Source organism: Rhinopithecus roxellana, chromosome 6 (assembly GCF_007565055.1).
Source record: "Rhinopithecus roxellana isolate Shanxi Qingling chromosome 6, ASM756505v1, whole genome shotgun sequence".
In the NCBI taxonomy this organism is placed as follows: domain Eukaryota; kingdom Metazoa; phylum Chordata; class Mammalia; order Primates; family Cercopithecidae; genus Rhinopithecus; species Rhinopithecus roxellana.
In genome coordinates this window covers 99,423,174-99,450,364 of record NC_044554.1, presented here as the reverse complement: position 1 = coordinate 99,450,364, position 27,191 = coordinate 99,423,174, and the positions used below count along the sequence as shown (strand labels likewise).

Below are 27,191 nucleotides of genomic sequence, written 5' to 3'. Positions count from 1 at the left end.
GGATTGTGTTGGTTTTTCAAAAAACGTAAATTAGCTAACAAGGATGGAACTATTATAATTCCTCAGAAAGTTATGCAAGGTCTGACCAGAATTTCATTCCAATCTGAATTGGAATGAATTTCTGATTGGAAAGACTGAATTATGGCGCAGGATTTTTTTTTTTTTTTTTTTTTTTTTGGAGACAGCGCCTCGCTCAGTCACCCAGCCTGGAATGCAGTGGCACGATCTCAGCTCCCTGCATCCTCCGTCTCCCGGCTTCAAGCAGTTTTCCTGCCTTAGCCTCCCAAGAAAGTGGGATTGCCACCATCACACTCAGATAATTTTTCGTATTTTTAGTAGAGACGGGGTTTCGCCATGTTGGCCAGGCTGGTCTTGAACTCCTGACCTCAGGTGATCCACCTGCCTCAGCCTCCCAAAGTGCTGGGATTACAGGCGTGAGCCACTGTGCCCGGCCTTTGGCGCAGGTTTTAAAGAGTGGAAATGCTTTGACATGCAATGCCCGGTGCAAAGCAGTTTTTAGGCCTTCGTAGCCACTCAGATTCATAACGGCATTGCTTCAATTCTGGTCTTAAATAAAACTCTCATGGAGTAAATAAATCATATGGTGGGGGCGGCACTGCTGGGGAGGAGGGTGCTATTTAAGCATTTTGGGGGTTCCTGAAAGATGTTTCTCAAAGTGAGCACTGGAGAGGAGTACCTGGTTTGATTGTTGAACTAAAGTGTGGTTTCTGTAGCCCTAGGGAGTTCTTCCCTGGGTATGATTGAATTCCCTGAGTGCTGGGATGGTGGCCTCCCCAGCCTGTCCCCAGCTTCCCAGACTCCTTAAAACACTGCGTATTTTATTTAATTCAGTAATTTATTTTTGAGATGGAGTCTTGCCGTGCCGCCCAGGCTGGAGTGCGTGCAGTGGTGCAATCTTGGCTCACTGCAACCTTCGCCTCCTGGGTTCAAGCTATTCTCCCGTCTCAGCCTCCCGAGTAGCTGGGATTACAGGCATGCACCACCACGGCCGGTTAAGTTTTGTATTTTTAGTAGAGAGAGGGGGTTTCACCGTGCTGGCCAGGCTGGCCTCAATCTCCTGACCTTGAACACTGGGTAGTTTAGAAATCACGTGGGAAGTGATTTTCCTAGAGCTTTGTAGCTCCTCAAAAAGGCAGAAGTAATCAACTATGCTTCCCCATTGTAGCCACAGTTGGATCCCAACAGTAAGGGCCGTTGGGAAACCATCTAGTCTGGGTGAGTTTGGCCTGGGACCCTGGCATGGGGAAGATACTGGACATGGAGGCTTTGGATGGGCAGCTTGGTCTGGACAGTATTGGGAATAAAGGAACTTGAGACTTCGAAATTGCTGTAATGGGGGTGTTCTTACCTGTCCATAGGGGTGGGATGTCAGTAAGCTTTGCCGGTGTCTGTCCTATAGATGGATTCAGCTCTGCATTGCAGCCCCCAAAGGAGCCTGCATTCTTTAAAGAATGTTAGGGGAAGAAAGATTTAAGAGAGCACCTGAAGTCCTGAACCCCTTCAGATGGAATTCTTGGCTACCTGTAGTCAGCTGCCAGTCCAGCCATGCCCTCTAAAAGAAGTCACAGAGACTGAGTTATCAGCGAGGCAGTGAAAAGTTGTCATGTTCGCCTAATTCTTGTAGAGGCGAGAGTGGGAGTAAACTGGAAGGGGGTGGATTATTGGTGATTTGGGGGCCACGTTTCCTTGTATCACCTGTAAAGTTTTTTTTGTTGGTTTGTTGTTTGGAGACAGGGTCTTACTCTGTCATGCAGGCTGGAGTGCAGCAGGTGCAATCACGGCTAATTGCAGCCTCAACCTCCCCAGGCTCCCAAGTAGCTGGGACTATAGGCATGTACCGCTGTACTTGGCTTGCTTATTTATTTATTTATTTATTTATTTATTTATTTATTTATTTATTTATTTATTTATTATTTCTAAGAGACAGGGTCTTCTTATGTTGCCCAGGCTGGTCTCAAACTCCTGAAGCAATCCACCCACCTCAGCCTCCCAAAGTGCTGGGATTACAGGTGTGAGCCACTGTGCCTGGCTCACCCATAAAATTAAAACGAAAAGAGCAGACCACAGCCAGCAGTCTTCCGACCTCCAGCTCTCGCAGGTGGTGGGCAGTCTTGCCCCAGGTGCAGCAGGTAGGCCAGGAAGCAGGTGTAGGGACAGAGCAACAGCAGGCACTGTGGGGACACACACAGTAAGTGTGGAATCGGTGTGTGTTTGCGGAAACGTGAATGGGTGAACGAAGGGGTGTACGAAGGTATACACAGGAACGCCACAGTCAGCTTTGTGTAAAGTGGACCAGTGAACAGATTGCTGGTATTGCTTCTGACAGCTCTGCTCCTCAGGGGAAAACGGTGAACTGACTTTAGAACTCGCCTTTGTCAGCTCCAACTAGACTCTGGAAGGAACACAAACGCTCAGACTTCCCCATGACAGACTGTGAAGCAAAGCCAGTTACACAGCTACAGTCACTAATATTTTTGGTATAAAGCAGTTGCTAAAATTAATTCCAGTCTGAAACTTGATGAATTCTCAGTCGTGGAATTAACAGGTCTCAAATGGAAAAAAAAAAAAAATTAGCTTGATTAAAAATAAATGTTTATGCTGGAAATGTGGAACCTGTCTGTCCCTAACTAAATACGAAGTTTTTCATCTTAGAGGATTTGTTTGCCTTTGAGTATTCATAGGGAAAGTGCATGTTTGTACCAGAAATTTAGAGACGCACCCCCAGTAAGTTGTTACAAGCAGTCAGTATTATCCTTTTTGTGTAAGGCCAGCAGTCAGTCCCTATGATAAAGGGAAGATACAAGCCTGGCTCAGCAGTGGCCCCCCTGAGTCTGTCTGATGTGCAGAAAAGTCACGCACACACCACTGTCTTGAAGGGCAGCCTCCTTTCAGCCAGCACCCATTTACTCCCTCTTATTAGGCCTTCCTCTGAATTTATATCAAGCAAACTATTTAGGACACATCTGTGAAGCAGGAAGTGTGTTTCATTTTGTTTTTAATGAGGTTTCAAACTCTCTCTTCCCGTCTCTGTCCCTGGATGACAGCGCAGAGTTTTATGTCATTTGCTATTAGACGTCTTGTGGCTTGACATCCTCGAAGGCTCAGCCACCCCTGGGTGTGTTTGGTTAATATAGCAAGTGAAGAAGAAGGGGTGGTCTGTTAAGAATTTGGAGATTCTGGCCAGGTGCGGTGGCTCACGCCTGTAATCCCAGCACTTTGGGCGGGGGGAGTTGGAGGGTGGCAGCCGGGGGCGGCGGGCGGGGCAGGGGGAGCATTGCTTGAGTCCAGGAGTTCGAGACCAGCCTGGGCAACATATTGAGGCCTCATTTCTACAAAAATTTTTAAAGAGTAGCTGGGCATGGTGGCGTGCACCTGTCATGTCAGCTACTTGAAAGGCTGAGGCGGAAGGATTGCTTGAGCCCAGGAGTCCAGGTCTGCAGTGAGCTATGACCATGCCACTGCACTATAGCCTGAGTGACAGGGTGAGATGTTGTCTCTTAAAAAAAATAATAAAATAAAATAAAAAAAAAAGAAAAAAGTAGAGGTTCTGTGCTTAATTAGAAAATTTCTAACAACACAATCAGTTAGACGTTCATAATTATTTCTGCTGATGTAAGTATCACAACGCAGGTCATGGGCAACAGTTTACCATTTTCACAGCCAGCTTCAATGTTAAATGTCCCCCAGAGTATAGCGTGACCAGTCTGATATTATCATCCCCAAATCTTTATAGTTTTAGCTATTGGGATGGATGACTGAATAACCATTTTTTTTTTCCAGTGTGGTCTTGGGGTTTTGCTTATTGGTGTGTGTGTTTCAAGAGGAACCTCTGTTCCTTGGACTTCATGTAAGTGGCAAGTCATGCAAAAAGCTGGATTTTATCAATAGTTTTTGTCTAAAAACCAAAACCAAAAAATCCTTCCCCCGAAGTACCAGTGCTTGAAATAAACCGCCCTCCTACCCCCACCCAGCTTGCCCGCGTGGATCCAGTAGCACCCCCGGTACCCTGGTGGGCCTTTTTGGCAGCCCCGAGGGGTCAGGGATCTAGGGGAATGAGTCACCGCGGGGAGCGCAGATGCACTTGGAGTGGGGAATTGCAGGGGGAGACCCATCCCCCTGTTTTAAACCGCAAATGTCTTTTGATATCTAGTAAAATTGGCAAGCAGAATGATTGAAAACATGTGAGAGGTAACTGGATCTAAGTCTCAAGTAGTACATATTTGAGAAGTTTTCCCCAATGTAAAAGTCACTCTTTAAGAGCCTTAAACTAATAAAAACAAGGAAATTCCATGTTACGGCTGCCACTCGGCCTTTTCATTTTTGTTCCAGAAGTCAGATCTGACAGGTCAGCAGCTCACTGGCTCTGAGCTCCCTGTATTTAAAGCAGTGGGGACGAGGAGAAGAACTGGCAGCCGCTGGGACGGGGAAGTCTCCAATGCCGTTCAGTGCCAGGCTCGTAATTCCATTTTAGTTTATCCTATTTTCTCTTCTTGGGGCAGCTTCCTGTATTTACTTTGTTCACTAAAGCTGCTTCAGGATTCCTTTAGAGACCATTCTTGTTTCTTTCCGTTTCTGTGTCCTTCTTTTCTTGAGACAGAGTCTCGCCCTATTGCCCAGGCTGGAGTACAGTGGCACGATCTCGGCTCACTGCAACCTCCGCCTCCTGGGTTCAAGCGATTCTCCTGCCTCAGCCTCCTGAGTAGCTGGGATTACAGGCATGCACCACTACACCTGGCTAATTTTTGTATTTTTAGTAGAGACAGGGTTTTGCCATGTTGGCCAGGCCGGTCTCGAACTCCTGACCACAGGTGATCTGCCTCCTTTGGCGCCCCACAGTGCTGGGATTACAAGGTGTAAGCCACTGCACCCGGCTAATTTCCTTTATAGTTACACTGGCTTGGAGGAATAACATACTGAGTGGCATGGAAGCATTGGTGCACATCGGTGCAGCATCCCAGAGCGCCGTCCACTGGCGGCTGCTTGTGCATGGCTACCTGTGGCTTCTTGTCTGTGATGGAACCTCATGGGCAGAGAAATGGCTGGAGAGCATCACCAAGGCTGCCTGGTCCAAGTTGCTTCCTGTTGCTGCGTGGGCGGTGTCCTGGGGTCCAGGCCCTGGATGGTAGCGATAAGATGGTGATGGGGTGGAGTGGGGTCCTTGTAGATCCCACATTACTGGGCGGCCTTTTGCCCTTCAAACCAGATCACAATCCCCTCCCTGCCAGGTGGTCTTCAAGAAGTCACAGGAGGCTGGGTACGGTGGCTCACACCTGTAATCCCAGCACTTTGGGAGGCTGAGGTGGGTGAATCACTTGAGGTCAGGGGTTCGAGACCAGCCTGGTCAACACGGACAAACCCTGTCTCTACTAAAAATACAAAAAAAAAAAAAAAAAAAAAAAAAAAATTAGCCAGGTGTGGTGGCGTGCTCCTGTAATCCCAGCTACTCGGGAGACTGAGGCAGGAGAATCGCTTGAACCCAGGAGGCGGAGGTTGCAGTGAGTCAAGATTGTGCCGCTGCACTCCAACCTGGGTGATTCTGTCTCAAAAAAAATAAAAAAACAAAGAAGTCACAGGAGGCCCAGAAAACATCAGGTACAGAGAGATGTCCTTCCTGGGCCAAAACAGGTGGTGTCATTTTGCTGAGTTTGATAGAGAAAAAATCCTGATGTCTGTGTACATAAGAAGTGACGTCTAGAGTTTGAGAAAAACCGGTGATGAGAACTTGAACTTGGAGGAGTCACAGGGAGATTGGGAATGCTTTGTAATTGGCATGAATTTCCTGCCTCCAGGGGCCTGGCGCAGAGACCTAGGATGAAGAGGGGGCCATTGAGCGGGGTGTGAACTTGGAGAGTGTGGGGAGCTGCCCCAGCCAAGGGCACTGGATGGGAATTCATGCTAGAACCCCGTCACATAGTGGCAGGAGCTGTAATTGTGCTTCTTAATTGTGTATCCTCATTTAGTGTGAGTTTAGATGGTTAGCAATAGCTCGTTAGCTAGCTTTACAGAGTCAAAGTTAAAGACCCCCCCAGCTATCTTGTAGAAAGCCCCCTGGACAGGATGGGGTGATGCTGACAGCTGGAGTCTCTGTTCTAGTGCCCAGAATGGGGAGACTGGCAGTACTTCCGGGCAGCCCATGAAGCAGCCCCTTCCCTCTGCCGGTATCCCTCAAGTCCAGCAGAGCTAGAAGTGAAACTCACTGAGGATTGACACGGCCCCTTTAAAATCGCATCTCCACTCTTGGCACCAGGAGCCGTCATGTAGTGTAACCTGTTGGTGCCCAGAACCCAGGTTTCCTGGTGGCAGCCAGCGGTACCGGTGCCAGGAGGCAGCGAAGGAATCACTTGCGACGCCCGCTCTCTCTGCCATACGAGCATCGTTCTGCGGGGCCATCTGGCTGGCAGCAGCTCTCAGCCAATGGCAGGATGTTGTAAACCTCACTCGCTAAACGCGGCACCGAAAATCTTGAAAATTAACTGCAAAAGTAAAATCAAAGCTGGCTCCGAGATGGTATTTCTTGGCCTGGCATAAGCTCTCCGGATGAACTTGCTCTGCCTTGTTGATAGATGCCTCTTACTAGTTTGGTTTTTTCCCAGGAGCCAGTTGGCATCTTTTAACTTTTCCTTGTAAAATCCAGGCAGAAACATTTTGAGAGCTTTCTGGAGTTTTTATTTGCTAATTAAAATGTGAGAAGGGAACACAGCCACAGGTAGAGGTCTAGTGCAAGCCACAGCTGTGATTCAGAAGAAAAAATAAAAAAGCCAAACCTGACAGTTTCAAAATGAAGTTATTAGCACTTCACCTGTAACTGTGATAGCTTTTAACTTGCATGATCCTTCTCTTAGGCACCACCTCCCACCCGAACCCCAGAGCATATGGGAAAAGGAGCTTATGTGTGGACGTTGCAGGATACTTAATAGCTGAAGAATCTAACAGGGATAACTGCCATCTCTCTGGAACTTTTTTAACTTAGAAGAGTATGTCTTGGTCTGTTTATGTATCACGTAGTTTTCCAGCAACCCTGGGAGGTGAGGTAGGTGGTATATTTTACCTATGGGAAAATTGAGGCTCAGGAAGTCTTGGTGACTTGCTCAAATTCCCATAATAAGAAGCCGCTGAATCCAGGATGGAACCTGGTCTACCCCAAATGCCTCTACTGCTTCCTAGGCCCCAGTAATGCCTCTGGGTAGGGCAGGCCCAGCTCTGGAAGAAACATGGCTATGAAAAACATCACCCAATATTGGGTCACCAGACTTCTTCCACTTGCAAAATAATTAAGCAAAATCTGTTTTTATTTGTTTTTGAGACGGAGTCTTGCTCTGTCGTCTAGGTTAGGGTGCAGTGGTGTGAACTTGGCTCACTGCAACCTCCGCCCCTAGGGTTCTAGCGATTCTCCTGCCTCAGCCTCCCGAGTAGCTGGGATTACAGACTTGTACCACCACACCCGTCTATTTTTTTTTTTTGTATTTTTAATAGAGACAGGGTTTTGCCATGTTGGCCAGGCTTGTCTCGAACTCCTGACCTCAGGTGATCCACCTGCCTCAGCCTCCCAAAGTGCTGAGATTACAGGTGTGAGCCGCTGTGCCTGGCCGCAAAATCTATTTTAATTACGTAAGTCGTAAGCAGCCAATGGTCCACCAGGCCCAGCTGTATGTTCTCAGGGACCCCCCAAAGCGTATATGTCCCAGGCAAACACACACTAGGTGGTTTGTGTTACTCCCCAGCAGACCATGTCTGCCCGGGCAGATGTCAGTGGCTGAGAAGCCCCAACAGGGAATGAGCCACAGACCCATGGATGGCTTCCCCGCCAGCGTTCTCCTCGCGAAGGGGAAGGGAGCCTTTGCCAGAATGACTGGTGCCCTAGCAAATTGATTCCTGCCAAACAATAGAAATAAATATTTTCAGCAGACAGAAATGTTGGCTCAGAAAGCATTCAAATTAAAGGCTTATTTCTGAAACAAATACTTTAGGAGGAAAACATTTTTACCAGCGCAGATGAGATCAGAGCTATTCCTTTTGGCAGTGGCAGGATTATTTTGAGACTCAGCCACAACGGTTTCCCTGCCCCGTCTCGTTTTTCACTGATGACCTCGCCCCGTTTCATGGAGACAGGGAATTGCATTCAGCTAGAGGCATGGCGAAGAGGTGGTGGCATGGTGTCCTGCAGAGAGCCTCAGTTGGACAGTCGGCCGAACTGGATTCAAATCCAGGCCCTACCTCTCCTGCTGTGATTTCGGCAAAGCCCATCAGTCATCTGATCATCAGCTTCCTCAGTCTGTGAAATGGGGCGGTGCCTACCTTACAATGGTTAATAGCGTTATCCTCAGGACCTGGGGGTCATTGGAGGCCAGCACTGTTCCTGGAACTCCCTGTGTTGATGAAATGGTCTCTACCCACCCCAGCAAATATCATTGCCACTAGCTACATGTAACTGTTGGGTCCTTGAAGTATGGCAGCTGGAGCAGAGGGAGCACATTTTAAATTTAACTTAGATGAACTATAATCCACATGTGGCCACTGGCTACCGTTTTGGATAGTGCAGTTCCTGCTCATCCGTCTCATTTCATTAGCTGGTGCCTGGAGCCAATTAATTGGTTGGAGGGTCAACCTACTACAAATCTCCCAACTCCTCTGTGCCGGATGCAGCTGTGCGGAGTTTGGGCCTGTCTGTTCTCTTTGACATCCGTCTTCTATCTTGCAGCCAGAGCAGTGGGGCAGTGCCATCAAGTTTGGCAGAGGAATGAATATCTTAGCCACGAACTCCCCAAATCAACCTTCCTGGGTATCTCTTAATTTTCTAAGAGAGGGGTCTTGCTATGTTGTCCAGGCAGGACTCGTGGACTCTTTCTGCCTCAGCCTCCCGAGTAGCTGGGACTGCAGTTGTGCACCACCACCCCCTCTGATGTTTCTTAATTTTAACAAGTTCCCACATGTCTCATGATGTATGCTAAGTATAAAAAGAATAATAGAAGGCATGAAGTCAAGGGACTTGTTTCCCAGGCATTTGTTACATTCAAGCGAAGTGAGTCACATTTATGCAAAGCCTCAGTTTCCTTACGTGTAAGACCAGATCAGCAAAGCTCCTGTGGCCACCTTTCTCCCTGGTTGACCCTGAGGCCAAGAAGAGGGGCAAGGTCAGCAGCGGGCCAGACCTCAGCAGCCCCTCCCCATCCTGGTCTGGGGGAACACAGGAGGCAGAAAACAAGTGACCTACCCAAGGCAGGCGGTGGCGGGGGAGGTCCCATTTTAACAGGAGGCAAGATGGCTGGGAGAAGGCTATGGAGAACCCAGGCAAATGGAGATTAGCAGACCCCAAGAACCATACCCCAGGGGGCTGGGTGGGTGGGGGGATTAGGGTCCTCTGGGCTCCTTTCAGAGCCCAAGATTGTAGTGGGGAGCACTGTGTGTGCCTACAAGGCTGAGGCTGGCAGGCAGAATTGTGCGTTGTTTTGAGACAACAGCCACAACAGAGCAGTAAAGAACACTGCATATAAAATGGACTTTTTTTTTTTTTGTAGCTGAAAAATGGTCAAATATCAGTAATTTCATGCGGTTTGAGTAATCCATAAAGCAGAGCCCTTCTCGTTAGGGCTGAGAATTATCCTCCCCTCTCCCTGCCACAGAGCCGGCCACGTGGCCTGCCCCCGGCACCTGCTCTGCCTTACATGTCATTATGCGTCTCCGAGACAGCGTCTCTCACATCTCACCGTTTAAATGAGCGTCTAGCAAGTGTTCTGTGGAGTGCAATGCTTGTTGGATACATCTGGCATTTTCGTCTTTGCAGAGTGGGTTTGTGACGGGGTGAAAAACGAAAAAACAAATTCTTGATTCTTGATGGAAATTTCTCAGCCCTGAGAGATTTTTGTAAAAAATAAAGCCTTTATAAAAAAGGCTTGTAGGAAAACTTTGTACGCATAGCTTTTGTACTCATAGACCAAATTATAATTTTTTATTCAATCTTATTTTCTGAATAGGTAATGTGTTCACTTGGTCCAAAATGAAAATTTTAGTTGGGTCCAGTGGCTCACACCTGTAATGGCAGTACTTTGGGAGGCTGAGGTGGCGGGTCGGGGGGATCACTTGAGCTCAGGAGTAACATGGCGAAACCACGTCTTTACAAAACACACACACACACACAATTAGCTGGACATGGTGGCACATGCCCATAATCCCAGCTACTCAGATGGCTGAGGTGGGAGGATTGTTTGAGCCAGGAGTTCGAGGCTTCAGTGAGCTGTGATTGCACCACTGCACTCCAGCCTGGGTGACAGAGTGAGACCCTGTCTCCAAAAAAATAAAATTAGTATGTTTATATACTGAGAAATCTTGTCTCCGCCTTTGTCCCTTTTCACCCCTACTGTTTACCCCAAGTCAGTACTGTACTTCTGTTCATTTTCTGGGGGTGTGCTGCATAGATTTAAGAGAATAGCATTTTCATGGAAAGGCTGCAGCTTGTAAGTTTCACTTGAATTTCTGTGACTGGGAGTTAATATCAAATGATCTCTCAGAACCAAGAAATACTGATACATATCAAATGTATAATAACATTTTGAGAATTTTCATTTTTTTTTTTTTTCAGACAGAGTCTCACTCTGTTGCCCAGGCTGGAGTGCAGTGGCGTGATCTTGGCTCACTGCATCCTCCACCTCCCGGGTTCAAGTGATTCTCCTGCCTCAGCCTCCCATGTGGGAGGGATTACAAGTGCCTGCCACCACACCTAGCTACTTTTTGTATTTTTGGTAGAGATGGGGTTTCACCATGTTGGCCAGGCTGGTCTCGAACTCCTGACCTCAGGTGATCTGCCTGCCTTGACCTCCCAAAGTGCTGGGATTACGGGCGTGAACCACTGTGCCTGGCCCCATTTTGAGCATTAAAGGAACATGGGCACATAATCTTTATACGAGGTGGAGTCAGATTGAATAGCAAGAGGAAGAGAAACTGACGTCCATGCTCTTTGCACTGGGCGTTTTATATGACTTAATCCTCATAGCAGCTCTATGAAGTATGTATCAGGCTGTCCCCATTTTACATTAAATCGCTTGCCTGGATCACTCAGCTGGGGAGGGTGAGAGCCAGGCGACCTACCCAAGGCTGTGTCTCTGGGTGGGGGGCTCAGAACCTCTCTCCCTCGTTTTGCAGTAACCCGACATTGTCTTGTATAAATTGTAGCAACTGGAAATGAACCAGGTCTTTTCCTGCCCTCTGATTTTGGTGGAAGATGTGACCTACCCAGGAAAAGCACGATGATTTTAGGAGTTTAGGTGCATGAAGCTATTTTCCAAGCATGCTCATTCTTCTCCCAATTTGGGACGCATTGCTGCCCCTCTGCCCTCATCTGTGGGGCCCTGGGAGCTGGAGTGACAGCCACAGCAGACCGCTCTGCATCCCTGTATGCCTTGTGGGAAACAGCAGAGGAGGTGGCGTTGCACCCATCTTACAGATTCGGTGGCTTGGTGAAGGCCATTCACCCGACAGGCAGTGGGAATCCGTGTTCACGCTGGTCCCTTGGATCAGAAATTCAGTGCCCTTCCCTCCACACCACGCTGTAGATACCTCTTTCCTCTCCTGGACCCGGGACATCCTCTCTTCTTCAGGGTATTGGGGACCAGGATCCACCCTTGTGGTGAGAAAACCACACCATAAATAAACACAGCCACCATACGCCATGAGATCTGGCCAAGAGGTTTCCTTCTGTTCATTCGGCCCTAATCTCCAAGATGGGAAAGCGTTGCCAGCTGCCCCGTGTAGAGATTCCTGAACACACAGCGTTTCTTATTAACCCCCCAGATAACCAGAACATCAATCTTTGGGCAAGCACTCGCTTCTTCACATGCCCAGTATCTATTTCTTTCTTTTCTTTTCCTTGTCTTGTCTTGTCTTTCTTTTCTTTTTTCTTTTTTTCTTTTTAAAATGAGACAGGGTCTTGCTTTGTTGCCCAGGCTGAGCTTGAAATTCTGGCCTCAAGCGACCCTCCCACCTCAGCCTCCCAAATACCTGGGACTACAGGTGTGCGCCACCATGCCCAGCTATCTTTTTTTTTTTTTTTTTTTGGTACAGACAGAGTCTTGTTATGTGGCCCAAGCTGGTCTCAAAGTACTGGGCTCAGGTGATCCCCCCACCTCGGCCTCCCAAAGTGTTGGGATTACAAGTGTGAGCCACTGTGGCCAGCTATTCTTTAATTTACTAATGCTGACTACCTGCCTGTGATGTCCCCAGGACCCTGCAAAGTTCTGGGAAATTCATAGCAAAATACAGGCCCTGCTGGAGTTTACAGCCCATGGGGAGATGGCACCAACCCTGTGCCCAGACTAGGGGAGCTGCCACACAGCCACTCTCTGAGCTGGGCACACAGGTTCCCATCTCTTATGAGGTGAGGCAAGAGCAGGGAGGGAGTCGGGGAAGTGGCATCAGAACATTTTTTGGAAGAGAGAAAGGAAAGGTTTCCAAGCAGAAGGAAGAGCCTGTGGCGAGGTCCGAGGGGAAAGGAGGGGACCCTGTTCTCTGGGGACACTAGGGGAAGGCCAGCGTGCCAGGGCAGGGTTCTGGGGGTCCCTGGGTGGTCTTATCTGTGGCCTCCAGGAAGCCACAGAAGGTGTTTAAGCAGGGAACGCCAAGTTCATGGCGGGCTTTGGCAGGGCGCACCCCCTGTCCTGGAGGACTGTGTCCTGGTTGTCTCTCCAGGCCCCCACCGCATGCCCTTGAGGACTAGGAAGCGTGCCTTCTTCTCTGCACCAGGCTGACTCCTAGCAGCTCCCGTATCTCCTGCTTTCCATTATGCTTTTTGCCTCTTTTTCCTCACTGCCAGCCCAGGCCTGTGTGGGGTGGTGGGGTGGCTGGGAGCTCACTGCTCAGCGTTGGCAGGCGGTGTGGGTGGTGGTCATTCCCTGGGTCTCTCCCTCCCACTGTCCCATCTTTGCCACTCATCTGCTGCCCCCCTGGGACCCCTTTTGGAGGTCAGTCTCACTCTGTGGAAACTCTGGCTTCCTGGTTCGAGAAGCCCCCTCTGGCCCACGTGTCTGACATCACGTACCAGAACACTGTGGCCATCATTCAGAATTTTTTATGACATAGCAGTGAATCAAAGCCTGTCAGTGGGAAAGTGATGGGGAAGGATTAAGTGTCTGAGAACATTCGGGAAATATGAGGTTAGACCTGGTTCTCAAACTTATGAAATAGGCGAAAACATGAACGTTCACTTTGGGAATTCTGCAAGATTCTCCTTTAAATGGAGTCCATGAGGAGAACAAAATGAATTTTCTGCAGCGTTACGCAGGAGCACTTTTCTGGAAATGAGATTTCCTAGGACCTTGTCAGCCCTTCATAGCCTAGGTCTTCTTACTAGGGGGGAAGAAATGATATTTTATTTGTTTTTATTTTTATTTTTTTATTTTTTGAGACAGAGTCTCACTCCTTTGCCCAAGCTGGAGTGCAATGGCGCGATCTCGGCTCACTGAAACCTCTGCCCTCTGGGTTCAAGTGATTCTCATGTCTCAGCCTCCTGAATAGCTGGGATTACAGGCGTGCCTCACCACACCCGGCTAATTTTTATATTTTTAGTAGAGACAGGGTTTCATCATGTTGGCCAGGCTGGTTTCAAACCCCTGACCTCAGGTGATCCACCTGCTCCAGCCTCCCAAAGTTCTGAGATTACACGTGTGAGTCACCCACCGGCCACAGACTTATGAAATAAGCCAAAACGTGAACTTTAACTTTAGGAATCTACAAGGTTCTCCTTTAAATAGAGCCCACGAAGAGAACAAATGAACTTTCTGCAAATGAGGTATCCTAAGACCTTGTCAGCCCTTCAAAGCCTAGGTCTCATTACTGGAGGGGAAAAAGTAAGATTTTAAAATATAAATGTGTGGCCGGGCGCTGTGGCTCACGCCTGTAATCCCAGCACTTTGGGAGGCTGAGACGGGCAGATCACGAGGTCAGGAGATTGAGACCATCCTGGCTAACACAGTGAAACCCTGTCTCTACTAAAAATAGAAAAAATTAGCTGGGCGTGGTGGCGGGCGCCTGTAGTCCCAGCTACTCGGGAGGCTGAGGCAGGAGAATGGCGTGAACCCTGGAGGCGGAGCTCCCTTGGATCAGAAATGAGTGCCCTTCCCTCCACACCACACTGTAGACACCTCTTTCCTCTCCTGGACCTGGAACATCCTCTCTTCTTCAGGGTACTGGGGACCAGTGAGCCGAGATCGCGCCACTGCACTCCAGCCTGGGCGTCAGAGCGAGACTCCCTCTCAAAAATAAATAAATAAATAAATAAAATATCAGTGTTTAGCCAGACTCAGTGGCTTACCCCTGTAACCCTAGCACTTTGAGGAGGCTGAGGTGGGAGGATCGCCTGAGCCCAGGAATTTGAGGCCAGCCAGGACAACATAGCAAGAACCCCTATCTCTCTAAAAAACAAACAAACAAACAAACAAAAAAAACTCATCATTTCCTTTTAGGAGTAGGCATTATGTTTACGTGCTTAAAATACCAAAGGTACCCAAGTGTAGCTATGAAAGACTTTCCCGCCCCCAAGTGAATGCCCAACCCCTTAATTTCCCTCCCCTGGTGCGGATACTACCAGTATCTTTATGTTTGCAGAACCTTCTACAGAACCTTGTGTAGGTAGAAGCAGATTCTATGCATCTATGTATATCTGTGTATTTGCAGTGACTAGATTGATTGCTGTTGATGGACATATTTTGGGGAGGTGTTTTTACACTTTCATTACCGAGCACAGGCTTGCAGGATGGCACTTTCCCGCACGCACCACCACGCCTGGCTAATTTTTGTATTTTTAGTAGAGACAGGGTTTCGCCATATTGGCCAGGCTGGTCTGGAACGCCTGACCTCAGGTGATCTGCTCGCCTTGGCCTCCCAAAGTGCTGGGATTATAGGCGTGAGCCACTGTGCCCAGCTGGTGTTTTTTTTTTAATAGAAACGGGGTTTCACTATGTTGACCAGGCTGATTTTGAACTCTGGACCTCAGGTGATCTACCCGCCTCAGCCTCCCAAAGTGCTGGGATTACAGGTGTGAGCCACCATGACTGGCCTTGTTTTCTCCCTTTTCTAAGCCCCCCACCTCTGTTTTTGTCCCACGGTCTGGTCCTGTCTGTCTTGTTTCACCTGGCAGTCAGGGTTGACTTGTGATTTACCTGCGCATCCCTGGAGCCCCTGGCCTGGTGGGGGATGCTGGTGGCAGAGTGAATTCGGGTCTGAGGCCAAGCATGTGTCTCTGAGAATACAGAAAATGAACCGTGATGTAGTGTTTACCATGCCACAAACTTGAAATACATCATCTTGATTATGTCCAGAGAGAGGAAGTCATTTGACCACAGCCACACAGGTTACAGCAGGGATGGCGCCTGGAGTCCAGGTGTGAGCTACCACACCCAGCCCACATACACTTCAAAGATGAGCAAATCCAGGCTGAGTGCAGTGGCTCATGCCTGTAATCCCAGCACTTAGGGAGGCTGAGGTGGGAGGATCACTGGAGGCCAGGAGTCCAGTCAGGTTTGGGAGGTTGAGGCAGGATGATCACTTGAGGCCAGGAGTCCATTCAGGTTTGGGAGGCTGAGGCAGAAGGATCACTTGAGGCTAGGAGTCCATTTCAGGTTTGGGAGGCCTGAGGTAGGAGGATCACTTGAGGCCAGGAGTCCATTTCAGGATGGGGAGGCCAAGGCAGGAGGATCACTTGAGGCCAGGAGTCCAGTTCAGGTTGGGGAGGCCAAGGCAGGAGGATCGCTTGAGGCAGGAGTCCAGTTCAGGTTGGGGAGGCCGAGGCAGGAGGATCGCTTGAGGCCAGGAGTCCAGTTCAGGTTGGGGAGGCCAAGTTGGGAAGATTGCTTAAGGCCAGGAGTCCAGTTCAGATACCACCATTTGAAACGTCTTGAGATGTTTTCAGTAGGGGGCTGGGAGAGGTGATGGAAAGAGGCTGGTGGGGGGGCTTAGGCCCACCACGTCTTTCTAACCAGAAAACCCTCCATTCATCCAAATGATTCTGTTGTTGGAAATGAAACAAAAAATAAAATGCTCTTAGGACCTTCCTGTGCAGGAACCATGGCCGACCTTTCCCTTTTTGTACAAGTGATCTATTTTTTCACTAACAAAACCATTTAAGATTTCTATATAGGATGTGCTGTTTGATTAGTTTGACAGCTAATCCCCCAAGAAACATCAGATGAACTCACTCTTTGGACTAAAGTTTGAGATAATAAAATGAGAATACTTGTGTTGCTGGTGTGGCCAGCCCAAGTATGTTTTTCTCACCAGCCCAGGGGTTCTGGGGGCAGGAGGTGTCCTTTGCAGGCCTAGAAGGACCCACCCTGTGGGAGCCTGGCCCTGTGCCTCTGCAGAGAGCACTTGCAGGAAGTCTCAGTGGGAAATGGTGGGGATGCCTCCCACAGCTCACACTTTAAAACAAACAACTGACAATTACACTTTTTGTTTTGTTTTGTTTTGAGACAGAGTCTTACTCTGTTGCCCAGGCTGGAGTGCGGTGGCACAATCTCGGCTCACTGCAACCTCCGCCTCCCGAGTTCCAGCGATTCTCCTGTCTCAGCCTCCCAAGTAGTTGGGATTACAGGCTTACACCACCACGCCCAGCTAATTGTTTATATTTTTAGTAGAGATGGGGTTTCAGCACGATGGCCAAGCTGGTTTCGAACTCCTGACAATTACAATTTTTGAGACAGGTTCTCCCTCTGTCACCCAGGCTGGAGTGCAGTGACTTGATTATGACTCACTGCAGTCTTGACCTCCTGGGTTCAAACAATCCTCCCGCCTTAGCCCCCAAGTTACTGGAACCACAGGCACCCACCACCATGTCCAGCTAATTTTTGTATTTTTTGTGGAGATAGGGTTTCGCCATGTTGGCCAGGCTGGTCTTGAACTCCTGGGCTTAAGCGGTCTGCCTGCCTCGACCTCCCAAAGTGCTAGGATTATAGGTATCAGCCACTGTGCCCGGCCCACATACACTTTAAAGGTGAGCAAATCCAAGCCAGGCATGGTGGCCCATACCTGTAATTCCGCACTTTGGGAGGCCGAGGTGGGCAGATTGCTTGAGGCCAGGAGTTCAAGACCAGTCTGGCCAACATGGCAAAACCCCCTCTCAACTAAAAATACAAAAATCAGCTGGGCGTAGTGGCTCACACCTGTAATCCCAGCTTCTCGGGAGGCTGAGGCTTGAACCCTGGAGGTGAAGGTTAACCAGTGAGCTGAGATGACGCCAGTGCACCCTAACCTGGGCGACAGAGAAAGACTGTCTCAAAAAAAAAAAAAAAAAAAAAAAAAGGCATATCCAAATGGATCTCTGGTCTTATTAAAATACTTATTTGGGAAAAAAATTTTCCCACAATTTCTGTTAAGCAGGCAGCTGGTTACATGGTAGTTTTGTTTGTTTGTTTGTTTGTTTGTTTTTATTATACTTTAAGTTCTAGGGTACATGTGCACAACGTGCAGGTTTGTTGCATATGTATACATGTGCCACGTTGGTGTGCTGCACCCATTAACTCATCATTTACATTAGGTATATCTCTTAATGCTATCCCTCACCCCTCCCCCCTACATGGTAGTTTTTAAAATTTTGTTTTTAATAACATCTGAAATGCCTGGCTGAAAGTCTGAAGTTGGGGGCAGAGAGAAACTTAAAATGTTAGGAGCTTTGCCCTTTGAGGAGCTGTCAGAATTGGAGAAAAAAAATCCCAGAAATTGTAATCAGTGAGGAAAACAGGATTCCAGCTATCCAGAGCACCCCGGCTATACACCAGCATCACGGGATGAGGGATGCCTGTGTGCACGTAGCCCTCGGTTTCTGAGCTGAAACAGCAGCAGCCAGGCTGACTTGGTGATAGGCTCGGCCTGCCCCTGTGGTGGACCGCCTGGGCCTTGGCCTTGGTCTTGGCCCTGTGGTGGATGATCTGAGCCTTGGCCTTGGCTCTCCAGTGGATGATCTAAGCCTTGGCCTTGGCCTTGGTCCTGCCGTGGATAACCTGAGCCTTGGTCTTGGCCTTGGTCCTCCAGTGGATGACCTGAGCCGTGGCCTTGGCCTTGGTTCTGCAGTGGATGACCTGAGCCTTGGCCTTGACCTTAGCCCTCCAGTGGATGACCTGAGCCTTGGCCTTGACCTCTGAAACTCTTCTATGCAAGGATGAGGCTCCCGTTGGTGACACCCACTTGCTCAGTCTACACCTGGGAAGCTCTTGGTCAGCTCGGCCTATTGACTTGGGTGAGAGATAGTTGCCATCCAGCAAGTGCTGGGTGTATGAGGTGAACTGGGCCACACGACTGCAAGGGGCTGGCTGGGTGGGACTGAAACCTGACCCATGTGGGTCCTCATTGCCTCCTGACATCAGTCATCCCATGATCTCTTGGAAAGATAAAAACACATTTTCTGCGTTCTGGTGCCTCTCCTTGCCAGACATTTTCTCAGTAGTTTCTGTCTCTTTCAGCCTTGTTGGAAGTGCCAGGTTCTGAGCCTGTCAGTTTGCTGCTAGCCTGCCAGCTTCCAGTGACCTGGGACCTGGGACCTGGGACGAGGGGCCTGCAGGTGTTTCTAGCTGGAGAGGAGTTCTAGATAGTTCTGAGCAGATGCCTTCCTGTGTCTTCCTCAGGAGAGTTCTGGCTTGGCTGGTGGTGTTTTCTGTGACCAGCAGTGGCCACCGCCACCACCAACCCCTCCTCCCCTTCCTCCTCCTCTATCTCCATACGCCCTGAGACTGGCCAGTGGGCAGCATATTGTGCAAGAAACAGCTGTTGTTTTGACAAAGGACATACTCGCCTCACTTCTTGCATCACCAGACCCACGAGGCCATGGATTCCAGGCCTCTGTCCCTGCAGGTGGACACACAGACCGTAACACAGAGGCTCACGTGTTCTACACTATGCATTACAGAAAGTATTACTCCCATCACCACTTGTGTACGCACTTGTTCACATTTAACAGGATCATAAAAATTAATAGATAGTGCAGTTTTTCCAGCTAGATAATGCATACAAATGGCAAGACAGTCCAAAGATACACACTGTGGAGTGAGTCCCTCTCCCCACTGGCCCCTCTGGAGAGAGCCAGGCATGGTCACAAGTTTCTTCTGGATCTCTCTGGAGATAATCACAGCCTATGCGAGCATATGGATGGATATTCTTTTAAACATTGTGTTGCGGTTTGCTTCTTGGCTTGGACGTATCTGATGATTATCATGTCCCTTACAATACACCGTGTTTTTTTACATTGCAGGAAAACCTATGAGGGGCTAGACCGACAGGGTATTGCTGGGCGTGGAGGAGGTTGGGTCCAGGTTTTTTGCTCTTTGTGACTTTTTCATGCCTTTCAGATGTGACGACTCTCCATATGCCTTCTCACACGTGACCCGTGACTCATGGGGCAAGGACCCTGCATTTGGGACCCCCACCTCCACCTCCCCAAAATGCATTTCATTCCCTTGTTAATGTGTCATTGTAGTTGACGCTTTGAGGATAGGCAGGCTTGGTAGATATAAAACAGTATTTGGCTTATGTTTAATCGCTGTCTCCTCCCACAGCCTGAGAACGCCTTAGCGTCCTTCAAAAAGGATTTGGTGGTGCTGTTTTTTATGTGTGTGTGTGTTGTTTTTAAAAAAATTTTTTTCCAAGGGACCTGGTCAAAGATTTCAAGCCTTAAATCTGATCAACCCAATCTGGGGCGGCGGCAGCTCAGTCTCTCCTCCTCGCTGTGCCAATCTGTTTCTGTGGTGGCGGGTGGCGGCTCGGTGTTAAATTTGGAGACCCCCGTGGGTTTCCCATGCCGACCTGCATATGTCTGCAGGCTCAGGGAAGGGAGTGCCGCAGATCCCCGTCGAGTCCCCGACTGGCAGCAGCAAGTTGCCACAGGCGCACTGGCTCTGCAGCCCCGGGATCAAGGTGGGTTCACCTTGCACCGGGCCACCTGTTTCAGTTCCCTGCTCCCCCAGGCAGGCTCCCTGACAGATCAGCCCAGGGAGGGGCAGGTGGGGGCCGAGGGGGATGGAGGGGGCCCACAGACTCCCTGCTCATCTGGCGCCCTCCCCAGCGTTTTCCATACTTGACCCACTAGATGAGAAGCTGGGGGTCGGGACTGGGACCTCACAGTCCCCTTCATACCTCCAGCGCCTGCTGGCTCAAAGACATCAGTAGACACCCATCGATTGGGTAACTGCCCCCAGCACCCCCACCCTGCAAGGCTTCCATGCAGTGGGGGAAGTAGGGACCCCCAGCTGAAAGCAGTCATGTTCTTTTTTGTTTTTCTCCTAAGTTTTCTGTGTCTGTGTGCGATTGGAACGAAACATCAACTCTTTTTTTTTTCTTTTTTGTCATATTTCAATATTGGCTTTCTTCCCCGCCTTCTTTCGAAGGCTCCTTTTATAACTTCGGCTGCTGCTGCTTAAATATAGATGTCGAAGCCCTCCTCCCTCCAGATTGTTTATATTTTTGAAGAGCCTTCTGCTTCGCTGTGACTGCTCCTCTCTTATCTGTATCCCCCGTTCCACCACATTGGTTTCGGTTGCTCTTTTTTTTTTCCCTGCCTTCCCTTAACTGGGATGTGTTTCAAATGTGGTCTATCAAAATGTTCAGTGTTTCCCTTTTTTCTGCAATAGCTTTGACATCTGTTCTTGAATTCTAGCCCACGTTATTCCTTAGGACTTGTTTGCCCAAGATGTGCCTGAATGCCAGAAATACTAAGGGGAGAAGAGTGTGGTGTGGTGGTATCTTCCCCTCATTGCCTGGTTTGTTGTTTTATTGTTGTTGTTGTTTTTTTTCTTTCCTCTCCTGCTTTTTAAAATGTCTACAATTTCTCTTCTTTCTTTCTTTCTTTCTTTCTTTCTTTCTTTCTTTCTTTCTTTCTTTCTTTCTTTCTTTCTTTCTTTGCTTGCTTGCTTGCTTGCTTGCTTGCTTTCTTTCTTTCTTTCTTTCTTTCTTTCTTTCTTTCTTTCTTTCTTTCTCTTTTCTTTTCTTTTTTTTTCTTTCTTTTCTTTTTCTTTCTTTCTTTTTCCCTTGGAACATCTCGCTCTATTGCCCAGGCTGAAGTGCAGTGGCATGGTCTCAGCTCACTGCAACCTCTACCTCCCGGGTTCAAGCGATTCTCCTGCCTCAGCCTCCCAAGTAGCTGGGATTACACGCCCGCCACCATGCCTGGCTAATTTTTGTATTTTTAGTAGAGATGGGGTTTCGCCATGTTGACCAGGCTGGTCTCAAACTCTTGACCTCAGGTGATCCACCCACCTCGGCCTCCGAAAGTGCTGGGATTACAGGTGTGAGCCACCTCGCCTGGCCTATCTATGATTTCTATGATTTCTAAGTTGAGAGCATGTTTTCATTCCACCCGGCATGGCCCAACCCGTAGTGGTACCAAGGAAGCATTTCCCAGCAAGAACTTGTAACATGTAGGTTTGCTGGTTTACTTTTGCCAAGGAGGAAAGCCAGTGGGCCTTGGTGAGGTGGGTGGGGCGAGGGGGTGGCAAAGGAGAGGCTATAGTGTGCTTCTTGGAGGCGTGGGGATAAATCTTGAGTTCTGATTTTTCTCACCGTTCAGCCTTTGAAATGTTAGGTTCTTGCTCTGCTTGGACTCAGGGTGACGGTCCCCACCATCGAGAAGCCAGCTGGAGCAGCCACCTTGGATCCCAGCAGAATGGGCCGCTGTGTGTCTTTAGTCGCCGAAGCGACTCGGCAGGAAAACAGGCCTTTTGGTGGCGACAGCAGTGTGTCCTTGGGCGCCTGCTGTCAGCCTGGAACACCATTCTGGGGCCATCTGCTGCAGGCTTGTTGGAAACAGATCCTCTTGGCAGCTCTTCCCAGAATTTCCGAGGCCAGGGCACAGGTTCTCTGGCGCGTTGATTATCGGTTTGTTGTGGGGAGCAGAGCCCAGAGCCCTCAGTCCCTCTGGCGGGTTCCTCGTGGGGGACCCACTCCTGGTGGTCCTCAGCGTTCTCGCGCAAGTAATGTGATTTGAGAATAATCGCCAATGCCAGGTGCCTTGTTTCTGAAAAGTGGTTGGAAATAATTATTCTTGGAATTTACGTTTTAAAGATCCCTCTTGAAAACTAATCATAGATTAATGGTCTCGAACATGATGCTTGGCCTAGAGTGAGCTCACCATAAATATTTGTTGAATGAATACAAACCAAATATTACTCCCAGAGATCCCAGGCCCATAGCGTTGAAGAACGGCCACCGGAGGCCAAGGAGGGGATAGCCAAGGAGGGAATAGCTCAGCAGAAGGACTAGAGCCCAGGGGAGTGGCTGGAAGGGACCCTTCCTTGGCTGGAAGAACAGGCGTGGAGCAGCTTGGGGAGGCGGGTCCTTTGGGCATTGGCCTGATAGTTGTGGCTGGAGCAAAAAAGATGTTTCTATGTATTCTGTTACCGGAACAAAGTCATTTATGGCGGGACACATTGAGGCACGACCCATGGCATTGAACGAGCTTGGTTTTCTCAACCACTGCACGTGGGATGGACGAGGGATGGGTGGATAATATAATGTTCATTTCCCTGCCTTCCCGCCGCCCTCCAGCCCCTCCTCTGCTGATGAGTTGACGATCCCTAGAGCCACTGGGGTCTCTCCCCCGTGTTCTGGTCAAATGCAAATAGGACCCTCCTCTAGTACACAGTGCAATTACAAACTCCCTTTTCCTTTCCTGTTTCCCCCAACAGAGAGAACTCGATGCCACCGCAACGGTATTGGCGAACCGGCAGGATGAAAGCGAGCAGTCCAGAAAGCGGCTTATCGAACAGAGCCGGGAGTTCAAGAAGAACACTCCAGAGGTGAGGCGGGTGACCGTCACAATTGCTTTGAAGGGATCTTAGAATGCTGGTGCATATTCAGGCGATGCTCCGTGAGCGTTTCATTTTCATCAGTTGAATGCGCGGTCGGCAAACAACCCGTTTCTTTCCCCGAATGTCTTCAGCCCCGTTTCCAGCAGAATGCATGCCACCCTGCAGGCCGTGGGGACGTGGAAATTGATAGGTTGTCTGGAAGTATGAAAGCCAGAGCTAATTCCAGGTGCAGATACTGGACAAGCTGGGTCTGTAAGAACATATGGGCAGGTGTGTGGGTGTCTCAGACCCTCGAGTTCGTCCCAGACCCTGTCCCATGCCGGTTAGCAAGCCACCTAAGTCCATAAGGGATCTTGTGGGGTGGAAGGCCCTCGGGGCCTGCTTCCCCGGTGCTGGGGCAGTGTCTGAAGGCTGCACGCATCTGGGCATAGCAACGCGCCTGACGCTTCTTGTAAAACAGACATTTCGCCTGCTAGGCCTTTTAAATGCCTCTCTGTTTCTTGAAATACTCCATAAAGGGCAGTGGAAATGTGCTTTTCACATACTCCTGTTTTTTCTCTCGTGAGTGTGCAATCGGGGGGACAGTGTTGAGTTGCTGGGGTGGTGTTTTTCTGCTCGTTTCCTGGGCCCCTTCTTCCTTCCCTTCAACCCTATCAGAGGCTTAGTAAGAAAAAGAAAAAGACCCAAGCGTGTTGTAGACAGATGAGCAGTCGCGGGAATGGCTTTCCGGGTGACGTCTGCCAGTTTGGTCCCCATGGCACTCATGCCGTGGTCTCGGACCCCAGCCTCTCTTACACCTTCCCCTTGTATGGGAAGGGGTCGCAGCAGCCCACAACTTCGGCCCGGCTTCCGGGCTTCGGGAATCTACAGCTCTTGGCTCCTCCATATAGGACACAGGAAGACGCCTGGAGGCGAAGCTCCTTTCTAAGAGAGATGCCCCTCTCTTACATAATATTGCTGGGAAATTATATGTGAATTGCATTTTTAAAAGCAGACTCATTTAAAATGTTTCAAAGGAGGCTTGCTAGTCAAGGGAGTGCTGGCATGAATCATTATGGAAAACAAATTAATAACCTTATGTCTTCAGAATAAATATTTTGGGAGAAAGCTTGGTAGCAGAGTGGAAAGAAGGCAGCCTTTGGCCACAGAGCCAGCTAAGGGTTCAAATCTCACACCCGCTGCTCGCCTCTGCCTGCCCCTAAATGTGGGTACTCCGTGTTTCACGAGACCAAAAATGAAGATGGGAGTCACTGGGGGTGCTTGGGGGTTGCTGCCTTCTCTGCCTGTGTTGGGGAGTGGGGAGCCCTATTCTCCGTGTCAGCCTTGCCATGAATAAAAACAAGAGGAAAAAAAGAGCTGGGGACAGAACATCCTTCTTCTGTTGCCTCCAGCGGCTTCAGAGCAGACTTTCCTGGAACTCTGGTTTCCTGAGAACTTGTCCTTGACTCAGTTTCCCCAGCCCAAGCCCCACCACATCCATCTCATGAGCTCCTTATAGTGCTGTTTCTGTAGCGAAGTGGCCGTCCACCGTTCTGTATTCACTGCCCTTTCCTCGGTGACCACATGTCCGCCGGTTTCCATAGAAAATCTTAGAGGTTTGGCTGGGCACAGTGGCTCACGCCTGTAATTTCAACACTTTGGAAGGCTGAGGTGAACAATCACTTGAGGTCAGGAGTTCAAGACCAGCCTGGGCAACAGTAACAAGACTCATCGCTGTTATAAAAAGAAAAAAGAAAACATGATTAAAAAAAAAAGAAAAGAAAATCTGAGAGGGGCAAGGCCATCCTTCTGAGGCCACGGACAATAAATACACGAGTGTAATCAGCCAGAGAATGAGGCTCCAAGAGGCCTGGATTCCCTGGTGTTCCTCAGAAGTCCCCAACTCCTAGTGACAGTGGAGAGGAGCATGTCCCCCTTCGGTCACCCTGTCTGTCCTGTATGGTGTGCTGATAAATGCCGCTTGTACTCTGCTGAGCCCTGTCCCCCCATCGTGCCTTGTGTCGAATTCCACATTAGTTACTCAAAGACACCTGGCCTTAAACTTGGCGTTTTTATCTCCTTCTGATCCCAATAAATGGAGGAGGCTTGGGCAGGCGGCAACCTGGTAGGTACCTGCCACTTGGGGCATTTCTTCTCAGGACACATTTTTAGACTCGTCTTCATGTAGAAGAGGGCTGGAACCCACCTGCTTGGCCCCGACCCCGCCACTGCCAGTGGGTGGAGGGTGGCGCCCACTTCCTCATCTTTTGCTGTAGTAAGGAGGGTCTCACTGCAGCCTGCGGTCCTGGGGAGGTGGGGAGGGGGGAGCTGGCTATAGGCTTCTGCCCTGCCGGCCCCATGCACTTTCCCATCCAAGGGCCAATCTGGAAATCTGTGGAGCGCCCATGCGGGAAGTCCAAGGCGAGACCTACTTCACTTGTGCCAGCAGCCAGAGCCTCCTGCTGGAAACTTCTTTTAATTTTTTGATAGAGTCTTGCTCTGTCGCTCAGGTTGGAGTGCAGTGTCACAGTCTCGGCTCACTGCAACCTCCGCCTCCTGGGTTCAAGCGATTCTCCTGCTTCAGCCTCCCAAGTAGCTGGGATTACAGGCACGTGCCACCACCACAGCCAGCTAATTTTTGTATTTTTCGTAGATTTCACTATGTTGGCCAGGCTGGTCTCGAACTCCTGACCTCAGGTGATCCACCCACCTCAGCCTCCCAAAATGCTAGGATTACAGGCATGAGCCACCGCGCCCAGCCCTCCTGTTGGAAATTTTGAAGCCACATGAGGCCAGAGCGGTGGTGGGAGCGGGGTGCTGTGGCTGGAGTGTGCAGAGCGGTGGTGGGAGCCGGAGGCTGTGGCCGGAGTGTGCTGAGTGTGCAGGAGGCAGGGTTCCCTGCTGTTCCCTGTGACAGCAGGTGTGTGTGAGTGGGGGGGCTGTGACAGTACGTGTGTGTGTGTAGATAGCACATATGTGGAGCCTCAGCTCAGTGCCTGGCCTGCGCCCCGAGGGGACATTGGGTCACCATTTGTTTGGGGTCTCAGTCTTGAGGAGCCACCACTGCCCCGACACTGGTTGTTCCTCTGGCCACACCACAGGATTGATTACTAATCATGGAGGTGACGTTGGGATGTTGCATGTGTAGAAATGGGGCTTGCATAGAGCTTTCGCCCGTGGGGTAGGACAGCCTGGCTTACCAGAAGGAGGGTGTCCTCTTCCCTATGGATGCAGCCCACGATCCTCACGGCTCCATACCTTCCAGGGCACAGCGTGGCAGAGCCAGGGCTGGTGGTGTTCCTGCTGGTATGACACCAAGAGTGTTGATCTTGGTGGAAATGCCCAGGTCTCCTTTTGTTCTGGGAAAGGAGGAAAGGTTCTTCGGTGTCTGATGAATGTCTAATGTGTTCCACGAGGAGGATTAGGCACCCGTGAGGGTTCAGTGGGGAGTAAGGTTCATCTGCCGTTGGAAGATTTCACCTTCTAGACTGGCTCTTCCCCGATGTCACTGGGAAAAGCTCTAGTCCAGGAGGGAAAAGGTGAGCTCTGATGGGGACATGGCCGGGGAGGGATGCTTTGTGGTGACTGGGACTCTGACAGGTGGGAGAAGCCACAAGAACATCAGGAAGTGAGCGCCAAGATGGCTGGAGCCTTGAAGGGTTTTTCTGGGGACAGGATCCTGCTCTGTCACCTGGGTTGGAGCACAGTGGCACGATCACAGCTCACTACAGCCTCCAACTCCGAGGCTCAAGGGATCCCTCCGTCTCAGTGTCCTGAGTAGCTGGGATTACAGGCACGTGGCACCACAATGCCTGGCTATTTTATTTTATTTTTATGTTTTTTTTTTTTTTTTTTTTTGAGACAGAGTCTTGCTCTGTTGCCCAGGCTGGAGTGCAGTAGCACGATCTCAGCTCACTGCAGCCTTCACCTTCTGTGTTCAAGCAATTCTTCTACCTCAGCCTCCTGAGTAGCTGAGATTACAGGCATGTGCCACCACGCCCAGCTACCTTTTTTGTATTTTTAGTAGAGATAAAGTTTCACCATGTTGCCCAGGCTGGTCTCGAACTCCTGACCTTGTGATCCACCCGCCTCAGCCTCCCAAAATGCTGGGATTACAGGTGTGAGCCACCGCGCCTGGCCATAGGTTTTAAATTTTTTGTAGAAACAGAGCTTTTTGCTGTTGCCCAGGCTAGTCTCAAACTCCTGCGCTCATGCAGGGTCCTCGCACTTCGGCCTGCCAAAGTGCTAGGATTACAGGCACTAGCCACTGCGCCCGGCTGAAGGTTTTCTGTTTAGAATTAGTTTTTCAAAGTTTCAGTTTTATATCATTAGATTACTATATTTGTCATCACTTGATACTGTGTCTTTTTAATCCAGAAATTGTAATTTGCAGAAGATTGCAATTACTCTGCAGAT

At 49.5% G+C, this 27,191-nt stretch overlaps 1 protein-coding gene across 6 annotated transcripts in view; it reads left to right on the top strand.

Annotated features, from left to right (window-relative positions):
* The window catches only part of CUX1 (cut like homeobox 1), a 470,900-nt gene that overhangs the window by 81,369 nt on the left and 362,340 nt on the right, over positions 1-27,191 (top strand). For all 6 annotated transcript variants that reach the window (XM_030932800.1, XM_030932799.1, XM_030932798.1 and 3 more), the window contains exon 2: positions 22,674-22,784. In XM_030932800.1, coding sequence (XP_030788660.1) covers positions 22,674-22,784 — 111 coding nt within the window. The remainder of the gene's footprint in view (positions 1-22,673; positions 22,785-27,191) is intronic.